This window comes from Rhinichthys klamathensis, unplaced genomic scaffold (genome assembly GCF_029890125.1).
Source record: "Rhinichthys klamathensis goyatoka isolate OS25496 unplaced genomic scaffold, OSU_Roscu_1.1 h1tg000909l_1, whole genome shotgun sequence".
In the NCBI taxonomy this organism is placed as follows: Eukaryota; Metazoa; Chordata; class Actinopteri; order Cypriniformes; family Leuciscidae; genus Rhinichthys; species Rhinichthys klamathensis.
This window is the reverse complement of record NW_026607254.1, coordinates 342,684-365,265: the sequence shown is the minus strand read 5'-3', so window position 1 is coordinate 365,265 and position 22,582 is coordinate 342,684. Positions and strand designations below refer to the sequence as shown.

Sequence of the window (22,582 nt, the reverse complement as noted above, 5' to 3'; positions counted from 1 at the left end):
CAGGTGGGTTAGATTAAGAAGAGTTCAAATATGTTTAGTATTGGTGTGCCTCCAGGAACAGGATTGGGAAACACTGATATAAATGTATTGCTGTACTCAATCATTTCGCACAGGCGACTTGCATTTGTAGAATGTGCATACGATGTTATCATACTAAATAAAAGGATCACATATTCCATAATATAATAGAATATTTTAGCAAATCACATGAGCAATTGTGAGCTTTTAAACAACAGTTCAATTAGCAAGAAGATAATGTCAGAGTAACGTCAGGTTCTTGGTAAAAATGATGTACCTTGGATAATAGAGCTGTGATCTTGTCACGGGTGTTGTAGTAGCTGGAGTTGACCCATATCACACGAATAGAGGTTGAGGATGTGAGCGAGTTTGGGTACAATCTCGCGAGGTTTAAGCTGAGCAAGCTCCTCACAAGGCTCTTTCAGTAAGGACAGGAAGGAGACGTTAGACTGAGCCTGCAAAGTGCTGTCCTGGAGAACAAAACAAAAACAATGTTACTTCAACAAACAGACAGATAGACCGGCAGACAGATCGACAGACAGGACAGGCACATAGACAAACAGGGATGGTTGGATGGATGGATGATGGATAGATTTGTTTATTCGGATCCCCATTTGGCTACTCTTCCTGGGGGTCCAACAAGTAAAACTAAAAAACTACATAGACACACTGACAAAAAGATATTAGATAAGGAGAGAGGACAGACAGACAGACGATAGAGTGAGAGTGAGAGTGAGAGAGATAGACAAAAGGCAGACCAGTCAGACAGACAATAGATAAACAGACAGACACCACTTAACACCACCTAAACCAAATCAAATAATTGAGTTTTTACATTGCACCGATTTTACTCATCTGGGTCAGTTGCAATAACTGCTTGAGGCTGGCCAACACTAAAAGATTTTTAAAAATCATATATTCAACAGTTTTGTTCCTATAGTGTGTGGAGTGCCGCGATGTGACCACAACAGCACAACATACACTAACAAATCCATTCGAGTCCCGACTGTGAACATGGGAAATCTCCAGAAATCTCTTGCAGTCAAACATGACTTTAGAGTAAACAATCATGGCGGACGATGGCAAGAAGAAATGGCGATAATAGAATTTGGACTGCTTTTAACAGAAAATTGTGTGGGAAAAAAGAAAAAGGTTTGGATGAACTTGTGTTTTGCTTTCGTCTTCCGGCAGCTCACTTTCTAATTTGGTATTGTTCCACGTGACAATCTACAGAGTGTGTGGACGTTTGTCCTCAGGGGTTCCTCTCACACAACAGGATTTCAGATCGTAAATATTTAACATGTTGGATATTTAGGATTTGAGATCAGTGCGGCCCCGACATTCTTCCGAGCAGATTCAATCACTCTTAAAACAATCTGTAGAACTATCAGGATAATCGGGACTTTACCTAAACTAGTTGTTAAGACACAATTCGAGTACTAATGCACTATTCTAGTACAATTAGTGTGTTCACACTGAAAATTCAAAAAAGAAAAAGTGCACTTTAAAAACCCATATGATGCACTTACTGTAATTAACCGATAAAACGAAGCGTAGAATGTTGGACACTTTATAGGGAGGGAGTTGTTGAATGACAAAATAACCTTATAAAGTTCTTACACTACACGGTTGAGTGCATAAGTATATAGTGTATAAGTGTATAGTGCATCAGTTGGGACACAACTACAGTTTTAACTTATTCATTATGTTTATGCAACTGGCCCCTGAAGTCAATTTGCACAGTTAAGGTCAACTTCAGCGACATCAGAATAAGCTTAAAGGGTTTTATCCAAGTAAAGTGAGTGCCACCATTGACACACAACATTGGCTGTTACAGGACAGTGATCAGGCACACAGCCGACTCTACATCGCCACTATTACAAGCAGCCATGGGTGCCCCTGAAGGTCAAATAGAGCTGATGTTTAATTATTTCACACTGGTCACATTGATTTTTTTCAGAGGCTTTGGAGATTGTTTAAAATTAAGGATGGCAGTTGCTGCAGCCTTGCAGTTTTGCGCAGAATGAAGCTGGAGGCATGACAATCAGAAAAAGGGACACGTGTCCTCCACACTGATGCAGGACCGGCTTCCTCTATCTAAACCCCAATCCCAAGTCATTATAAGAACAACCATAAACTGATCTAAAATCAGTGTTAAAGGACAATGAGGGTGCGACACTAAGCTGACAGACAGGCTCCGTCTCTCGCTGAAACGAGGAGCCGGGCCAACTCTTAATAGCGAAGAGTGAATGTGAGACGGCCTCATTTCCGAGGGGTGAGGAGAAGCCGCTCGGAAGGCGCATATAAATCATCAACAGCCAGAGAATGTTCTTGTTCAGCCCATTACCCCTCGGCTCAATTCCTGCCATGTAGCCCTGCGCAGTTTTTTCACACACTCATGGACACACACACACACAAGTATGTAGGTACTGGGCTGTACCTGGATCTGCTTGGCTAGTTCACAGAAGGGTGGGATGTAGTTTGATGTGTAGAGCTGAAGAATGGCCTGTATATGACAGGACTCCAGGTTTCTGCAGCTGCTTACTAATGCTGTCCAGATCAGCACAGCGACTCTTCCAGAAAGAGATCTCCTCCAGCGGGCCTGAGGTGTCTCCCATGTCACTCACGGATTGAGCGCTGAGCACTGCTTTTATCTGACGTGTCCAGTGGATCATCACCACTGGGGGAGAGAGAGAGAGAGAGAGAGAGAGAGAGAGAGAGAGAGAGAGAGAGAGAGAGAGAGAGAGAGAGAGAGAGAGAGAGAGAGAGAGAGAGAGAGAGAGAGAGAGAGAGAGAGAGAGAGAGAGAGAGAGAGAGAGAGAGAGAGAGGAGAGAGAGAGAGAGAGAGAGAGAGAGAGAGAGAGAGAGAGAGAGAGAGAGAGTTTTGGTTTGTAAGGTGCTGCATTATATTTAATCAAACCAGACAAATAGGTTTGCATGGAATCTCTGGCCAAAGAATTCTGTTGAATTTAAATGCCCATCGTTTACAAAGTTGTGTGCACCCCTTACGTGATCTTTCATTAAATATTTTAATATATATACATTAATATATCCTCTGTTCTGAATGCAACCGAATACTCCACTGAATTTCACTTTAGGTCAAGTTCTCCCAGGATAGAATCACATCCCAATGGTAATTCTACAGCTATTTGCCATTTTGGTTGTGATTAACTTAAATTAACCAGCATTAAAAGACTGTTAACTACTGGCAAGATTTAGTAATGCTGAATAACATACAACACCCTAAAACAATGGCTATGGTCTGTATTTGTCAAAGTGATGTCAGCCAAAAAAGTCTTTTCACAGGCCGAGTAAGTCATTCAATTTTGACAAAGGATTAAAAAAAATACAAAAAAACAAACAAAACAACAAAAACAGAAATAATATAATATAGTTTGGGATCAGTAAGATTCTTTGTTGTTTTTTTAAAGAAGTTAATACTTTTATTCAGCAAGAACTCATTAACCCTTAAACAGGCAAGAGTGGAAAATGATCAGCAAAAAATATTTTCATATCACTTTTTATATCATCTAGCCTTAAGTCAAACGTTTTTGACTTTTTTCAAAAGAATTTTTTTTATTTATATTTTGGATTTAATGAGTTGTATCTCCCAGGATATGTTGCCCTATTAAGGTATAAAAATGCCCCAAATCATCAATATTTCTGTGTTTTATGTGATGCAAAATACATGTAATATGCAAAATATGCTGCATGTATGACATGTCTAAGGGCCAGATTTACTAAAAAGGGCAAATTAGGCATGCAACTTCTACTGATGACGTGCAAATTAAAGAACACAGTCGGATCATTTCCACAATGACCAACGCAATCTACCAAGAGTAGCAAGCAAATTAACGTCTGTTTTTTTTTTAGATTGTCACCAATTTTACCTATTTTATTCAGCATACATTTAAACTTCTTAATTATTGCTCAGATAATGGAAATTAGTATTTGAACAATTAAACCATTATTGTAAAGCCATTTCATGACTTGTGTAGCTCAACAATATTTTGTCAAATCAAAATCATTACTGTATTCTCAGGTCTTTCCCATAGTGATGGATGACTATTGGAATTTAGCCTGTGCGTACAGCACAGCACATCATCACATCCGTCATGTCATTCCTCATTTCTTACTGCTGTAGACAGCAAATCCGGCCCACTTTACAGTGCTCTGCATGCTGGTGAAATGGATCAACACAAGAGCATATAATGGAAACATGATAAAGCGTCACACCTCTATATTTAGAGCCCAGTAAAACAGGAAGTCATGACTTATCACTTAATCACTAAGGTGAACATAAAAACATACCATATGAATAAGAATATACTAGCTACTAATCTTTACTCATTCGAATTTAGAAAACCAATAATTTTGGCACACAAAACCATATTTATTTTATTTATTCCACATTTATATTTTGTGTTAATTCACTTCAGTTAATGGTTAGATTTTTGTGAATATGTTGAATGAAAGACTAAGAGGAGAAGTGGCAGTCAGTTTGCTCACAGTCCACTGTAAAGTGTAATAAGATTTTTATAATATCACTGTTTTACTGTTTACCTTGGTGAACATAATAGACTTTCAAAAACATAAAACAAAAATTCTTACCGACCACAAACGGCATATTTTAATAACAAGCACTGATGAATCATGCCAGAATGTGCATTTGTGTGAAGGGAACTGGTGTTAAACTGAACATGTGTTAAGAAAGGGACTTTAACACAGTGGAGAAATTTAAAATAAAAGCACTTGGAGGACAAACAGCCTCTGCTCTGCTGCCTGCTGTAAAAGACCCTGAGTGGGGTATCCTTCATACTGTGTCCTGCAATTTTTTTCCAAAGTTAACTTCTAAAATACCTTTTCCTCCAACATGTCCAAGTGCCCCCAGAATGTCCTTTTAACCCTGGACCCCTTCAGGACCACCAAATTTAATAAAGACTCCTTTAACTCTCTTAGAGCAGCATGGCAGTGTTGAATTGAATTAGCCCTTTATTTTTGCCCTTCAGCTGTGGTTACTGTGTAAATCACACTCACAGGCTCTAGCCACGGACTGTCACGGTAGATGTAATTTCCTGCGTCTTATGTACTATTCACACTGTTCATTCCTCACAGTCCACTCTATCAGAAATTATTCAAGCCCTCACACCCCCATTTACACACACACAAGCACCCATGCATACACACACGGCCGCTTTCTTACTCTCCAGCCTTTGCACCAGACTCTTGTTCACGACGGCCTCCTCTGGGCGGTGCTGCAGAGCCTCCAGAGGGACGTAGAGCACTGTGCTGCCTAGATGTTTAAATCTGCTGTCTGTGGAGAAGAACAATAGTTGGACATCAGTAATCTGATCAGTGAAAGTCATTCATACTAGCAACACCACGTACGGCACAGCACATCATCACATCCGTCATGTCATTCCTCATCTCTTACTGCTGTAGACAGCAAATCCGGCCCACTTTACAGTGCTCTGCATGCTGGCGAAATTAATCAACACAAGAGCAATTAATGGAAACATGATCAAAGTTTACTGCTAAGCTTTTATGCCTGTGTGGCACATGTCAGCTCAACAGTCACAAACAGTTTTTTTTACAACTGCTATTTGTTTTCTTTGTAGCTTTCTACAGTATCTGCTGCTACTTCCATGACGGACATCAAAACGGTGCTCGCTGCAGCCACTTTAAACGGCAGATAAAAAGATAATAGTGGTCTGTCACAAGAAATTGCTGGAATAAGAAAAAGTCTGATGGAGGGAGACAGAAAAAAGAGAGTGAGATACAAAAAGTGCAAAGCTTATTGAGAAATGAAAAGAATAAAAGGAACAAGGCCAGTGTGTGCAAGTTAGACGAGCTGCTCCGTTCTGTGACGGCAGAAATGAGACATTGAAGTAAAGAGAGTGTAGGAACACAATGACAGCATTCGATTGGCCTTTACAGGGAGAACAAAGACAAGCAAACGGGATACACCAGAAGGAAAATAATGAGACATAAAAAATAAAAAAAAACGGCAAGTGAATGAGTCAGCTGGCTGGGAGGCGAAAACTGTGTGTGCGTGTGTATTTGTGCGTCTAATCCTACAGAGTGTATTGCGTCTTTTTGTTAGTGTAGGAGATACAGTGTCTACACTCACCTAAAGGATTATTAGGAACACCTGTTCAATTTCTCATTAATGCAATTATCTAATCAAACAATCACATCAAATCAAATCAAATCAGGTTTATTTATATAGCACAGTTCATCCATCAAAGCAATTCAATGCGCTTTACAATGAAAAATAATTAAACATCATAATAAAATACAAGATACAAGCAGACACAAGAAAAATTTAAAACAACAAGATAAAAAGACGTAAGAAACTGTAAGGCTGAACAGTACAGCTAGGTTTAAGACCTCAGTCATAAGCACGTGAAAAAAGAAATGTTTTCAACTTGGATTTAAAAATCAATACGTTTGGAGCACATCTAAGATCTTCTGGTAATTTGTTCCAGTCGTGTACAGCAGAGATGCTAAACGCAGCTTCTCCATGCTTTGTTCTAACTCTGTGCTCCACTAGCTGACCTGAGGTCATTGATCTAAGAGCCCTGCTTGGTTTATATTTTTGAAACATTTCAGAAATGTACTCAGGACCTAAACAATTCAGTGCTTTATAAACTAAGAGCATCACTTTAAAAACTATTCTATGACTGATTGGGAGCCAATGCAGAGTTTTAAGAACCGGAGTGATGTGCTCTATTCTCTTAGTCCTGGTTAATAATCTAGCAGCAGCATTCTGAACAAGCTGCAGCTGCTTTACAGTCTTCTTCGGAAGTCCCGTTAATAGGCCATTACAGTAGTCAACCCTACTAGAGATAAAAGCATGGATAAGCTTCTCTAGGTCTTTTTGAGGCACCAAGCCTTTGATTCTAGATATATTTTTCAAATGATAAAATGCTGTTTTAGTGACCGCTCTAATATGACTGTTAAATGTGAGATCTGAATCTATCATAACACCAAGATTACGCACTTGATCCCTGGTTTTAAAGGCACGGGAATCTAATTCTTTAATAATACTTGTTCTTTTATTTTTGTTGCCAAACACAATAACCTCAGTTTTGTCTTGGTTTAATTGTAAAAAATTTAGATTCATCCAGGTTTTTATTTGCTCTATACAGTGGCACAAAGAGTCTATTGAACTGTTATCGTCTGAATCAAGAGACATATATATTTGAGTATCATCGGCATAACTATGGTAGTTAATGTTATTGTTCTGTAGAATCTGGCCTAAAGGTAACATATAGAGGTTGAACAGAAGCGGTCCAAGAACTGATCCCTGTGGAACTCCGCATGTCATGCCCACCCTATCAGATTCAGAATTTCCAATGGTAACAAAGTAACTCCGATCATTCAGGTAAGATCTGAACCAATCAAGGACTGTCCCGGAGACTCCTACCCAATTTTCCAGCCTATCTACAAGAATTCTATGATCTACAGTGTCAAATGCTGCACTGAGATCTAATAGAACCAAAACTGTTATTTTATCAGAATCAGTATTCAGCCGTATATCATTTAAAACTTTAATTAGGACAGTTTCAGTGCTATGCTGTGGTCGAAAACCTGACTGAAATTTATCTAAAAGACCACTTGAAGTCACAAACTCATTTAATTGAATAAATACAGCCTTCTCAATAATCTTGGCTATAAAAGAGAGTTTTGAAATCGGTCTATAGTTATTCATTGTAGAAGCATCCATTGTTCTTTTTTTTAATATAGGCTTAATGGCAGCGATTTTCAAGGACGTTGGAAAAATGCCTGATTGCAAAGAACTATTGACTATTTGCTGCAGATCTGTTACTATAGAGCTAAGAATTGTTTTAAAAAAGTCTGAGGGCAGTATGTCTAGACAGCACGTAGAAGATTTAAGATGTCTAACTATTTCTTCTAGGAATTTTTGATCGATTACATTAAATTGCGACATAGTAACCAAGTCATGTCTTGGTGGAAGTAGTAACGGTAGAGAATCAGTGTCAGACTGTGTAGTACTAATAGTCCGTCTAATATTAATAATTTTTTCACTGAAAAACCACGCAAATTCATTACATTTCATAATAGATGCGAATTCTGATGTTGCTTGCTGTATTGGATTTGTAAGCTTGTCAACCATGATAAATAAAGTGCGGGTATTATTAATACTATTATTGATCATTTCCGATATATGTTGCTGTCTGGCCCTGCATAACTCAATATTAAAATTGCCAAGGCTTTGTTTATAGATGTCGTAATGAATTTGTAATTTAGTTTTCCGCCATTTGCGTTCTGCTTTCCTACATTCTCTTTTAAGGGCATTTACCCCCATGGTGGTTCTCCATGGTGATTTTTGTTTGCTCATATTTCTCTTTACTTTTACTGGTGCAATACCATCGATGACATTCAATATTTTAGCATTAAAATTATCTAGAAGTGCATCAACTGACTCAGCACTTATTGTTGGAGATCTGGCTATAGCTTCTATAAACTGAACATGAGTATTTTCACTAATGTACCTTTTCTTGATAAAAACAGAGTTTACTGGCAAATTAAAAGTAGTAGACAATTCAAAAAAGACACAAAAATGATCAGATAGGGCTAAATCCTTAACCATGACAGATAACATATCAAGACCTTTCGAAATAACCAGATCTAAAATGTGACCATGAGTATGTGTACTCTCTTTCACATGTTGAGTGAGGTCAAAGGTGTCTAAAAGTGCAAAAAATTCTTTGACATTATTGTCTGTACTATTATCTATATGAATATTAAAATCCCCTGTAATAATAAACAACTTAAAATCAACCGATATAATAGAGAGTAATTCAGCAAAATCTTCAATAAAATTAGCAGAATATCGCGGTGGTCTATAAATCGTTACATAAATCGTTACCACATGGCAGTTGCTTCAATGCATTTAGGGGTGTGGTCCTGGTCAAGACAATCTCCTGAACTCCAAACTGAATGTCAGAATGGGAAAGAAAGGTGATTTAAGCAATTTTGAGCGTGGCATGGTTGTTGGTGCCAGACGGGCCGGTCTGAGTATTTCACAATCTGCTCAGTTACTGGGATTTTCACGCACAACCATTTCTAGGGTTTACAAAGAATGGTGTGAAAAGGGAAAAACATCCAGTATGCGGCAGTCCTGTGGGTGAAAATGCCTTGTTGATGCTAGAGGTCAGAGGAGAATGGGCCGACTGATTCAAGCTGATAGAAGAGCAACTTTGACTGAAATAACCACTCGTTACAACCGAGGTATGCAGCAAAGCATTTGTGAAGCCACAACACGCACAACCTTGAGGCGGATGGGCTACAACAGCAGAAGACCCCACCGGGTACCACTCATCTCCACTACAAATAGGAAAAAGAGGCTACAATTTGCAAGAGCTCACCAAAATTGGACAGTTGAAGACTGGTTGTTACCTGGTCTGATGAGTCTCGATTTCTGTTGAGACATTCAGATGGTAGAGTCAGAATTTGGCGTAAACAGAATGAGAACATGGATCCATCATGCCTTGTTACCACTGTGCAGGCTGGTGGTGGTGGTGTAATGGTGTGGGGGATGTTTTCTTGGCACAGTTTAGGCCCCTTAGTGCCAATTGGGCATCGTTTAAATGCCACGGCCTACCTGAGCATTGTTTCTGACCATGTCCATCCCTTTATGGCCACCATGTACCCATCCTCTGATGGCTACTTCCAGCAGGATAATGCACCATGTCACAAAGCTCGAATCATTTCAAATTGGTTTCTTGAACATGACAATGAGTTCACTGTACTAAAATGGCCCCCACAGTCACCAGATCTCAACCCAATAGAGCATCTTTGGGATGTGGTGGAACGAGAGCTTCGTGCCCTGGATGTGCATCCCACAAATCTCCATCAACTGCAAGATGCTATCCTATCAATATGGGCCAACATTTCTAAAGAATGCTTTCAGCACCTTAATTCTACGTGGCATTGATTCAACAAGGTGCTGAAAGCATTCTTTAGAAATGTTGGCCCATATTGATATTGAGATCTGGTGACTGTGGGGGCCATTTTAGTGCAGTGAATTCATTGTCATGTTCAAGAAACAAATTTGAAATGATTCGAGCTTTGTGACATGGTGCATTATCCTGCTGGAAGTAGCCATCAGAGGATGGGTACATGGTGGCCATAAAGGGATGGACATGGTCAGAAACGATGCTCAGGTAGGCTGTGGCATTTAAACCATGCCCAATTGGCACTAAGGGGCCTAAAGTGTGCCAAGAAAACATCCCCCACACCATTACACCACCACCACCATCCTGCACAGTGGTAACAAGGCATGATGGATCCATGTTCTCATTCTGTTTACGCCAAATTCTGACTCTACCATCTGAATGTCTCAACAGAAATCGAGACTCATCAGACCAGGCAACATTTTTCCAGTCTTCAACTGTCCAATTTTGGTGAGCTCTTGCAAATTGTAGCCTCTTTTTCCTATTTGTAGTGGAGATGAGTGGTACCCGGTGGGGTCTTCTGCTGTTGTAGCCCATCCGCCTCAAGGTTGTGCGTGTTGTGGCTTCACAAATGCTTTTCTGCATACCTCGGTTGTAACGAGTGGTTATTTCAGTCAAAGTTGCTCTTCTATCAGCTTGAATCAGTCGGCCCATTCTCCTCTGACCTCTAGCATCAACAAGGCATTTTCACCCACAGGACTGCCGCATACTGGATGTTTTTCCCTTTTCACACCATTCTTTGTAAACCCTAGAAATGGTTGTGCGTGAAAATCCCAGTAACTGAGCGGATTGTGAAATACTCAGACCGGCCCGTCTGGCACCAACAACCATGCCACACTCAAAATTGCTTAAATCACCTTTCTTTCCCATTCTGACATTCAGTTTGGAGTTCAGGAGATTGTCTTGACCAGGACCACACCCCTAAATGCATTGAAGCAACTACCATGTAATTGGTTGATTAGATAATTGCATTAATGAGAAATTGAACAGGTGTTCCTAATAATCCTTTAGGTGAGTGTATATTTATTCAGCACAAATCTTAGCCCAAATTCTTCCGCTTTGGTGAATGAGAAAGATGAAGTGCCAAGGCTTTACCTCAGAGTAAGAATGAACAAAGCTTGGGCCGTTATTTTTGGAAAAAGCATGGCTAACATCAATATACCTGTGGCTTTTACTCAATCCTTTCATTTCAAACTTCAATTCTCTCTAAAATATACCACTTAACCAGCTGAATACATCACTGAAGAGCACTTTGTGACCTCACTGTTATTTGTTAACTTAATGCAAAGTTGCCTTTGGATCCATTTTAATTATGGTATTTGAGTCATCTGTATATACATCTCCATTGACTTTAAAATGTATTTCTTGGCCTCCAGGCCAAACGCCTTGAACAAGATCTACTGAACGATGTGCTAAAAGAAGAGAACCAAAAAGCAATTGTTAAAATACTAACGTCTTTCTGATTACCCAGGAGCACTGTGGCAGTGCCTTTCCCCGTATAAAAAGAGCCTGTGATTGGTCGCTGTGTTATTTCTGTTTAGTCAGACTCGTGCTGCTCTGGGTGATGTGGGTGTGCTGATTGGACTGATGAGCATAATAATTGAACCATCACGGTGCTCCACTGTGCCAGGTGATTACCTCTGAATGGCTGACGGTGGGGGGAGCTCAGTCATTGTGCAAAAAGACCCCAGAAAAGCACTGATTCTGAATCAGCTACGCCTGTTAAGCTGATGGAGAGTAAATCAAAATACAAAATCGGAATCTGATCGCAGGTCAGTAGTGCTTAGGCTCAACCTAATAATGTGAAAGACACATATGTGAAAGAAGCCGTCGGCTGCAATATGGATGAGAGGAATAACCTGCGATATGTAATATGTGAATAGAAAATGGTAGTCAATGAACTTCAATGAGCATGTAAGGTATGAAAATAACAAGGCACCTGGTCTGCCCTCTGCAACAGGTTTTCAATGCAAAAGAAAAGTTCTGTGCAAAATGTGTTTTTTAAAGAGTTTGAGATGTTAATCAAAGACTGTAAGTGAATAGTTGTAAATAAAAATTATCGGAATATGTTTTATAGGAAAATGATGTCATTTCTCTGAAAGTATCTGTGAAACTGATAAGCAATTTCTGAGTGAAAATTGTTTCAAAGTAAACCCTATAGCAATTCTTTATTCAGCGTGTGATTATAAAACAGCCTTGGCACCCTCATGGCCCCCTTTTCAAGTGTTATTCATGCATTTCAATACAAGTATTTAATGCTGTGAAAACTGTAAAGTGATGGCAAATAACATGCAAGCGTATACAGGAGGTTACTGGTATGCTACCGTCTAAGGAGCGCCCACAGTAGATGGCGCTGTGACTATCTGTCATTACCTGTAAGTTTAGTAATGAAGCGGTGCAATTCTACAGAGTAGTTGTTCTTGGCGGTCTCTGGCCAGGCAGTGCTAAGGGTGACCTGAGGTGTGTGAATGCCATTCATCAGCCTGAGGAGACCCTCTATGGCCCCTCCCCTCACAGAACCAAACTGCACCGAGCTCCTAAAACTCTCCTCTGTGATTATACTGTCCTCCGCCCGGATCAAGAAGGACATCTGCTCCACCACCTGAGGGGAGTGAGAGAGCGAGAGAGAGAGAGAGAGAAAGAGTGATGTAAGATGGATAAAGTGGGAAAGAGAAAATGTTGGTAATTCATGTTGTTGAGTGCTAATGGATCACCAGAGGTCAAGACACACTATTAAACAATGAGATCTTTGGTATTCTGGCAAGTCACCAGATGCATTGGAAATAAAACAACGCATGAATAACACATTTATTATGAAAGCTCTGCATGTCCCTTCTTTAAATTTAAACTCAAAATATTATTATGAAAAACAAGCACGTTCAAACCCTGAAAAATCTTTATGAGATCGTGACACAAAAGGCTCTGATTGGGACATTAAATGTCATTTCTTGAAATAGAGCTGCAGCATACCTGAGCTGGCATGGCGTAGTCCACGCGTAGGCCGGTGAAAGGGTCATGGTAGACAATGAGAAGCCTGACAGAAGTGTCTGAGATGAATTTATCCAAGGCTCGCTCACTTTCCTCTGTCCATGACTCCTTTGATATTCCACTCAATGCTAAATGCTGTTTAAATGCTTCTCTCTGGAAGAAAAACAAATTATTAGAGAATTATAGCAATCCGAATTTTTTTTATTTCAAGACAAAATATTGGGTCAGTATGATTTTTTATGTTTTTGAAATAACTCTCTTATGCTCACCAAGGATGCATTTATTTGATCAAAAAATACAATAAAAACAGTGATCTTGTGGAATATTATTACAATTTAAAATAACTGTTTTCTATTTTAAAGGTGCAGTGTGATTGTTAGCGGCATCTAGTGGTGAGGTTGTGAATTGCAACCAACAGAATTTACGGTGGCCGACAGGAAAAGATGTCATCGTCTGAGACAGCAGAGAGTTGCCAGTTAATAGGGTTGCCAACTGTCCCGAATTAGCCGGGACGTCCCGTATTTTGGGCCTAATTTATTTGTCCCGTATGGGACCTCGCTTGTCCCAATTAAATAGACTGCAACGCTGATCTAACCACTGACTGATACAACAGCAACACGACACTTGAGAATGATCACGACTCCGGTCATCATCCAATCACAGCCCACACTCACGCGCATCAGACCATGCGAATAATAACAAACTCTAAATTGAGAATTAATTATTCTTTCGGGACAAATCATTGTTTGATTTGTGCAAATCCCTTCTACTGTCCGGCTGGGTTTTGATTTCAAATCAGTTTTGGCAAAATCAGACAACGTGATTATTGTTCATGAGCCCAACATCCAGCCACGCAAGAATGCCCAATAAACATTTCTGATTATTCTTAATGTTTTTTTTTTTTTTTAAATCATTGTGTCAGTGTTTTATTCGTTGACTTAAGCTAGCTTCTTTGCACGAAGAACAACATAGTGTAGAAACATGTCTGTAAATAAACAACCTGTGGTGTATGTAGATAGAAATGGCTCATTCTAAGGTAATAAAAACATAACGGTTCATTAAGTAAGGTCTTTATGCACCACTGAAAACATAGTTATGTATATGAACTTGCATTTCTGTCAACAGATCCTCCTAAATATTACACAATGCACCTTTAAATATGTTAAATAATGTACTTTATGTATTTAATCTCACTTTATTAAACAATGTCTTTGCTGCTGACCTTTGTTTAAAAAACAAGCAAGCAAGCCCAGCCCAGGTCTGAAAAAGTCATGCAAACGCGCATTATTTTCCATAAACAGCAACAAAATAAGTGACGTTTTTGGAGAGTAACTCAATATGCATCACTTTTAAAAGTACCTTTCCCCAACACTTTTTGCTCAATTTTCTATATATCCTAATCATTTGTAAACAACATGCATTCCTTACTCTTATGAGCTCATTGTTTCTGCCTTATCTGCCTTTAAATTAATACAATGTTAGCTAACTGTGTGATTTGCATATGTATATTTCTGAAACGCGTAACCTGGACACAGTCCCCTCTGATAACAGATCACTCTAAATTGTAATGTAGAGACATGCATTTTCTGATAAAGCTGCTTTGAAATGATATGTATTGTGAAAAGCGCTATACAAATATATGTGAATTGAATTGAATTATATGATGAGAGTATTTTGCATGTCATCATCCTCTCAGAAGTCGCGTGACACAACGCAACACACGAATAATTAGGCATATCCCTATGCTAAAAGCATCACATAACTACCATAAACATATTGATATTTGTCTAAAGGGCTAATGTCAGTGAATGTGCATTACTATAACAAATGTCATTACAACCGGCTCACCAGCTGCTTTTTCTACAGGGTCTCCCAGCAGGGGCGGACACACTCAGCCACTGCATGTAAATGCCATTGCCTTTTTCCAGCCAGAGGGCTGTAATTAATTCTATTAACCTCATTGATGAAAGGACAGAGATGCTATAAGTTCGCTGGCTTGCTCTGCCCACTCGCCCCTCACTTTCTCAGTCATCTCCTCCTCCCATGCTATTTGCATCAGCCATCATTTGTGACCAGGGGTTATCTATCTCTTTTGAGCCAAAGACATCGTCATGCGTATGCATGAGCCAGTAACGGAAATTACAGTTCAACAATATGCTTCTCTTCTTCCTCTATTTTAAAGACCATTGGGTGGAATTTAGCAGTGTTTCTTGAACTATCTTGCTGCCATCCTCCAGATTTGTGTGATCGATGATGAGGTCTCATACGTGAACGCGGCCCAAACAAGACCTTTAAGCCCACGGAGCATGTGGAGAGCGGATGAAATATTCACTCACATCATTAGAAGAACTCAATAACGCAGATATGAAAGCACTGATTAGTAAACCAGGACCGCAGGCGCGAGGGGAAAATTATAAATTGCAGATTATAATCAGATAAGAATCCCAATCATTGTGAGGTGATTTATCAGTGTCTGTGCCTAAAGGCTTGTAATTTAGCATGTATGAGTGAATTACCAGCCGTTTCGTGTAGGAATCTTCTACTTCTGCTGAAACATCCACCTCTGAGACAGGCTTCTCTTTCTCAACTGGAAAAAAAAAAACCATACACAAACACATCATGCGAAAAAATAATTCAAACAACTGTCTAATTTCAGATTTGAAAACATTTTGCACCATAATTCATTCAGGTCTAGATGACCTTTGCAGTTTTGTGGAAAGACCAGAATAATAAAACGATGGTTCATCTGCAATAACTTTGTTTTTAATGTGGTGCCCACAAACACAACCGACCAAAAAAGTGAATAAGTAAAACATATCAAGCACAAAGTTTTAGAACGATTCTAGATAAATTGAGACTCAATAACATTTTATTTACTAGAGGTTCAGAGTCTCGGACAAAATGTAAATTGCTGCATTCTATTTAAAAATTGTTTAAATAATTTGAATGTATTTTTTTTTTTTAATCGGTTTGAATGAATGATTCAATGACTCACTCATAAAGACCTCACTTGTTTCATTACTGAATGAATCAGTGTTTTTGAACAAATCTCTTGAATGAATGATTCAATACGTGTGTGTGACTTGAAGCGGCGCTGCATTGACCAATCGGTGTCAATGCAGCCGCATTGACCAATCACTTATTTCCTACTGGTGTATTAGATACAATCTTTATTTGAAGCGTCAATTTACTTTCAAAAGGTAATTTACTCCATTTTGATCACTACTGTAGACATCAGTGTTTATATCCGAACTATAAACTTTTATCCCAGTACTTCTGTGATAATTATTATTGTAACACCGACATAATGATATTTGAGTGTTCGCTGTGATACTTGTCAAAGGTGTATTAGACATTGCCGAATCATTGTCCCTTAGGAATAAGATCACGTGGATGTTTAAATCGCGTTTGTGATCTTTTAACGGTTAATCATGCAGCTCTAATGTGAGTACAATAAGAAGTGTGAAAATAAACACAATGGTCTTAGATGGAGTGGTCCTAGATTTAGCTTGTGGTAGAGCCTTGCACTACTTTATGGCTTTACAAAAAAATCAAAGTAGTGTCGGTGTGTATGTGAAAATGGAGTTGCATTAACTGCAGATTGTGTGTGTGCTCACAACAGTCTACTTCATAAAATAACTCAAATAAGTATGAGTGCATTAGAGGTAGCGTTGAGTGGCATTAAAGGAGTTTCTGTCATAGTTTTCTGCATCACTATACCATTATGCTGACATTTTTGGCACCATTGCCAAAAACATAATGACGCTAAATTATGCCGCATTTTTCAGCACATTGTAAATAACAGACAGATAAGAGATTGTTTCTTTTTCATACCTGCAACCTCTGGCACTTCTAAAGGGACGTCACTGGGGACCGGTGTGGAGGATATGCGTTTGCTCTTGGAGTGACCTTTCCTTGAGACAGACTGCTTGGACATGCTGGAAGATGAACGGCCAGGATCGGGGCTCCCTGGGTCAGCCATCCTGCGGGACTGATACCTCTGTGTGCTCGTTTACCTTTCAGTAAGAGTAAGGCAGAGATAGAGTCATACAATAACCACAAACTCGCTACTAGAGGTCACTTCTTCAAAACAATAACAAATGCGTAGCTTGAGGACGCCGTGAATGAGCGTGGAATCATGGGAGTTGTCGTCTTCACCTCCACACAGCCGATGGAAAGCAATCCGACGGGACTCAGAAAACGTGTTCATGGTTGAGCTAATGTATTAAAGTTGTATTAACATTATTGTGGTATGAAGCAGGGCGGGGCCGAGAGCCGTGGGAGTGGAACAAGGCCGGTGGAGCGAATGCTAATGAGTCTCATGGAGGAGCACTGGAGCTTTAGGCCGGATTCACATATAGCGCCTAAAAACGCAAAGAAAACGCTGGGCGCTCCTTTTTCCAAAGCGCTAGGGCAGTTGCGCTCCGGTTGGTTCTTGTCACGTGACCTACTGTGCGCTTATGGTGCGCTTGCGGCATTCTGAAAAGTTGAGATGTTTTTATCTCGATGCGGCGCGGGCGCGCATGGAAAAAACGAGCGCATCGCTTCCATTATGAGCGCGCATACCGCGCGCCTACATTTGAAATAACGAACTTGAGCGCGCAAAAGACGCGATATGTGAGCATACCCTTAATTATGCTTATATGCCGCACTCCTCTTGTTTTGTTGTTTATGTTTATTTTATGATTAAAATGTCCAAATCATACTAAAAATACATAGTTCTGTGGCTGCACACTGCAGTGAACTAGATCGATATTTGAATATAATATAAAAAAACGCCGGATGATATGTGATGCTAAACGGCATGCAATTAATTTTAAACTACATTGTCTGGTAGAGAAAATGCTGTATTACTGTTAATAAAGCTTTTTCTGATTATGCTATGTTTGCCACTTGACAAAATATTGTTTCTAAGGTATGGTACAAACATGTTACTCGCGGTAAATCAAGAAAACAAAAGATTCAATCAATAAGACTAACCGCTTTGAGCTATATAACGATTCGTTTTCTGTCGATAAAGGTAGCCAAACAGTTGCTCACCTGTCTAATAAAATGCATTATATTAAGGTGTCTTTGGTGTTTCCGTGCTTTCTACGGAAGTAAAGCCTTAAATCGAGGGTAACGCGGATATGACGTTGATACGGGCCGTTACCCTGGATAAAATAGCTGATTTCTCTGGATTGTTGGAAACATTTGGGATAACGTACACAAGTCAACAAAATATAACATTTTTATAGTGTTTTTTTCTTTATATACCTTAACCCCAAAATCTTACATATTGTGCCTTTATATATTAAACTTTGTCACATAACTCGAGCCATATACTATTTTTGTGCTATGAACATGAATTAGGCTATACCTCAAATAACACGGCTCGTTAAGGACGGGAAAGTGACAACAATAAAGCTGAGGATATCAAAAACATTCTAATTATATATTGGTTTCTATGTGGTTTTAGTATGTTTTTGATTAGAATCTCTAATGCTCAACAAGGCTACTTATTTGATAAAAACATACAGTAAAGATGTTATTACAAAATCAACATAATCAAATATTTGAAAATGTAATTTATTCCTGTGATGGCAAAGCTGAAATTTCAGCACCATTACTCCAGCCTTCAGTGTCACATGATCCTTCACAAAACGTAATATGCTTATCATCACATTACAAAACCTTACCAATATAAATGTGCACACAGACTTCACAGCAGGGAAACTTCAATTACAAAATGTGCTCAACATCCTAATGATGCTGTCTAGAGCTCTGTGATTTCTCCAAGCCATTCTTGGTCCAAGTAAATAAAAGCATGAACAGAGGCAGAAAAAAACAAACATTTTGAACATCAGAGAACCTTTTAGCACAGACTTGCTATGAGTTTCCCAGCATCCCAGTATTGCCTCCTTTTCTCGTAGTCTCTTCTTAGACAGACGATATGGATAAATCTGCCTCAGTCAGGAAGCGAGAGCAAAAAATATCTAGCTCATAAACTATTTATCTTTTCCAAGCTGATGTCTCTCCCTCCATTTCCACATTTAGTTGTCAACACCAGCAGGCCCTCCTTCTTTATTGAAGCTTTGATTCAGCTCCCAACTTGTCAGTTTTGTTGAGTGCTGTATGTAATAAAGCAGACAGTTTTGCAGGCAATACAAAAGGGATGAAAAGGAAAAGGTAAGACAGGGAGTCTGTGAGTAATGGAAATCATTTAAAACTGCAGATCCCGTCAGATCAGATGAAATTTGGAAGGCAGCAGGTTTGATCAGTTAAAATAAGTCTGGGAGACACTCCATCAGATGAAATGACAAAGCCAAGTTTGTGACTGATTATATACTTCGGGAATCTAGCTCTCTGTGGAACTAAACCATATGATTTTAAAGATCTAACGTTAACTGTAATATAAAAGCCTGGAGAAACACCTGTGAGATTTTATATATCTCTCTTCGTTGTTCATTTACTGACTGGTGTCGAGTGACATGGTTATTTTATAACAAATCAGCTGTTAAATGTCTTGTGTTGTGTAAAGCACTAACATATTCAAAGAAGTCACCAAATATCAAAGTACATAACGTTAGGCCTCAACCTACAATAAGGCATGTTTGTGCTAAAGGCAGAGAGCAACCGTTTGTTTCCGTCTTAATTTTTAAAGTCTCAGTTAAGTTTCAAATAAGCAAGCAAAATATCACTCTTACCTCTGAGATATTGCCTCAGACAACGTCTTCCAACTATATAAATGACTAAAAGAGCGTAAAGTCAAAGTTTTCAAACTGTTTCAAGCGGTAAACCCCATTCGGACGCCGCTGCGCGTGGGGACTGTGTGGACGCGTCTCCATGGAAACGGCGCATGACGCTGGATTTCTGTGCACGGATATTGCGTATGTGTCTAAAGTCATTGAAGCTTTGAATGAATACACAAAAAAACCCAGCTGTAAATAAACAAATAAATAATAAACACTGTAATGCTTGAATTTTGGGAATAAGAAATACGTATGGCAAGCCGTTGTAACATTTAATCCTTAAAATCCTAGTAGCCTACTTATTAGTGTCACAGTCATCGTCTGCACCATTCTGTCTTCGTCATCTTCACTACACTACCCAGAATCCTCCTTGTCTCCACACCTGAATTCACTCCCTCAATCATCCACCTGTTCATCGTCTTTATCATTTGTGTCACCTGTCCTCACCTCGTTAGTGGTCGTTTGTATAGTTCTCTCTGTTCAGTCTGTCTTTGTCGGTTCTATTTCGTTCTTCCTGACCGCCAGAGGCAGTGCTTCACACTGGATACTATCTCTCGTTGCAATGCATAGGTCGAGTCTAATACAAACAATGTCCCTCGTGACCAGGATGACTCGGGGTGCTCCCCTATTTAACCCCGTGACTTCCTGCAGACTGTCCCTATAATCTTCTCGCGTGCACGTATGCAGGTCGTAGATTATATATAAAAAAAAAAAAAAAAAACTGGAATCCGTTCTTCACAGCTTCGCAACAGAAAACATTCGTTGGTGTCTCGCGACTGCGCGTCCTCCAGAGGCTGCAACGGATTCATTGATAACGAAATAAAGCAACACGGCTGGTGAGTTTGTTTACATTTATGCTGGGGTTCGTTCTCGTTTTCCTGGCATTGTGTTGGTCGCTAGACAGAGTGTTTTCGCTCGTTGAAAGGGCCATAACAACTTGCAGCTGTAAGTAAGTAAGTAAGACCACGCTTGGAGGGTGTGCCCTCTGTATGGCGATTGGTATCTGGACTACAATAGGTACAATACTCATCTACTGTGTTATTGAATTAGTCTAGCATTGTTGTAAAGAGTTAAGCTTGTGCCTGGTGTGTATATAACAATATACACACAATAATTATGGTAGAATATTTGTAGTATATTTATTTACATGTACACTTCAATAATTGTGTGTGTATAATATATTGTATAGAAGTTATTCTCTAGTAACGTTTTCTGGCAAGGCTTGCTTAGGACAGTAACAGTCAGAGTGATTCCGCTCGACCTACCAAATATCTTCCGGAGCCTAAATGGAAAAGTTACTTCATACTTGCACATTGTGCATGGCTGTTCTCCAGGCGGATGATGGGCATGACTGCTGCCCTTCCTGTTTAGGCCTAGAACACCTTAAACAGGGCCTCACAGAAGATGCCTGCATGAACTGTAGCGTCATGTCTTCAGAGAGGAGGACTTCAAGGATAACCATGGTGCAAGGGCTTTTGGGGGAGTCGCTACCTCCACCCCCACCACGTAAAACAACAAGTAAGCGTAAAAATACTGAATCAACCAGTGCTTCCGCTGGTAAAAGATCCAAGGAAGACCCTTTAGGGAAGAAGGTGGACGTGCTGGCGGCTGAGTTTGCTCAGATTAAGGCTTTGCTTATGAAGTTGCAACCGGGCGAGAGACTAGTATCCTCAGTCGAAGCCCCTGCTATGGAGTCGCCCATTGGGGAGGAGGATATCCTTTCAATGGCGGCTTCTCAGAGCCAGTTCTATGATGATGTTGATGGAGAGATGCAGGTTTTATCTGATCATCAATCCCAATTCTCCCATGATGGCTCCCAGGAAGCTGGTCATGGATCTGCAGAAGGTCCACAGTCAGAGCAAGAGCTAGTGAAGCAGGCTCTTCAGGCTGCATTGGCTCGCTTGGGTCTTGACCAACCTCTTCTAGTGCTTTTTTCAGAGGTTCAGCGCAACCCTCTCCTCTTACAATTCCACCATCAAAGGATTATATCGAGGAGTTGCAAAGATGTTGGGCTAACCCTAGGTCGCTTACGCACCCCACTAGTGCAAGCAGGGCATTGGCTGCGATGCAGGATGCAGACACTTATGGCTTGGGTCAGATGCCTAAGGTTGATCCATTTATTGCCTCTTTTGTTCTTTCCCCAGAGGAGGTATTGAGGCCTAATGTTCGTTGCCCCCGGCCTCAATGTAGGATTACAGATGACCATCTTATCCAGGCATATAACACAGCAGCACGAATGGGTCGCATTGGCAATTCTCTCTCCCATATCATGTTGGCCCTGTCTCAATCCCTTCAATCATCAGGGAGTGATCCTTTTAACCAAAACTTAAGTGATGCATCCCTTCAGGCAATAGCATTCATGACAAGGGAGCTGGGAAGGCTGATGTCAACGCTCACACAAGCACGCCGCCAAGTCTGGCTTGCACAATCACCTCTGTCTGAGGCATGTAGGAGAACACTGAGAGACCTTCCAGTAGTTCCAGGGCAACTCTTTGGGCCAGCTGCACAGGAGACACTGGAGCGTAGTGTCCAGGTGAATCAGACCAGGCAGCAGTTTGCTGACCTGAGGAGAGTTCCACAGGCTCACTTAAATTACCGTCAGCCTTCTAGGGGGTATGAACTACCACGCTCTACGTTTTCAGCACGCTCAGGTGATGTTCACAGGAGCCAGCCTTCGAGATCACCGCGAGTAGGAAATTCTGCTCAGCGGCCCCGGGCTCGGGGTCAGCAAGAATTTCAGGCCCCTAGGGGTAGAGCACCTGGCCAACGGCCCACCAGGGATGCTAGAGGCCATGGACGTAGGTCCTGAGGGTCCGCGGCCAGCCGTCGGACAGTTTTCTTATCAGCAGCTCAGTTACTGGG

The 22,582-nt window shown here is 40.2% G+C and overlaps 1 protein-coding gene across 1 annotated transcript; it reads right to left on the bottom strand.

Annotated features, from left to right (window-relative positions):
• Positions 1-314: 314 nt before the first annotated feature.
• LOC130078553 (dynein axonemal heavy chain 2-like) lies at positions 315-19,759 on the bottom strand. Its single transcript, XM_056244101.1, has 8 exons — positions 19,676-19,759; positions 16,824-17,005; positions 15,506-15,576; positions 12,972-13,142; positions 12,375-12,603; positions 5,222-5,332; positions 2,459-2,698; positions 315-488 (listed from the first exon to the last, which is right to left on the bottom strand). The coding sequence occupies exons 2-7, from the start codon at positions 16,969-16,971 to the stop codon at positions 2,478-2,480; spliced, it is 951 nt and encodes a 316-aa protein (XP_056100076.1). The 5' UTR covers positions 16,972-17,005; positions 19,676-19,759; the 3' UTR covers positions 315-488; positions 2,459-2,477.
• Between the last annotated feature and the right edge of the window lie 2,823 nt (positions 19,760-22,582).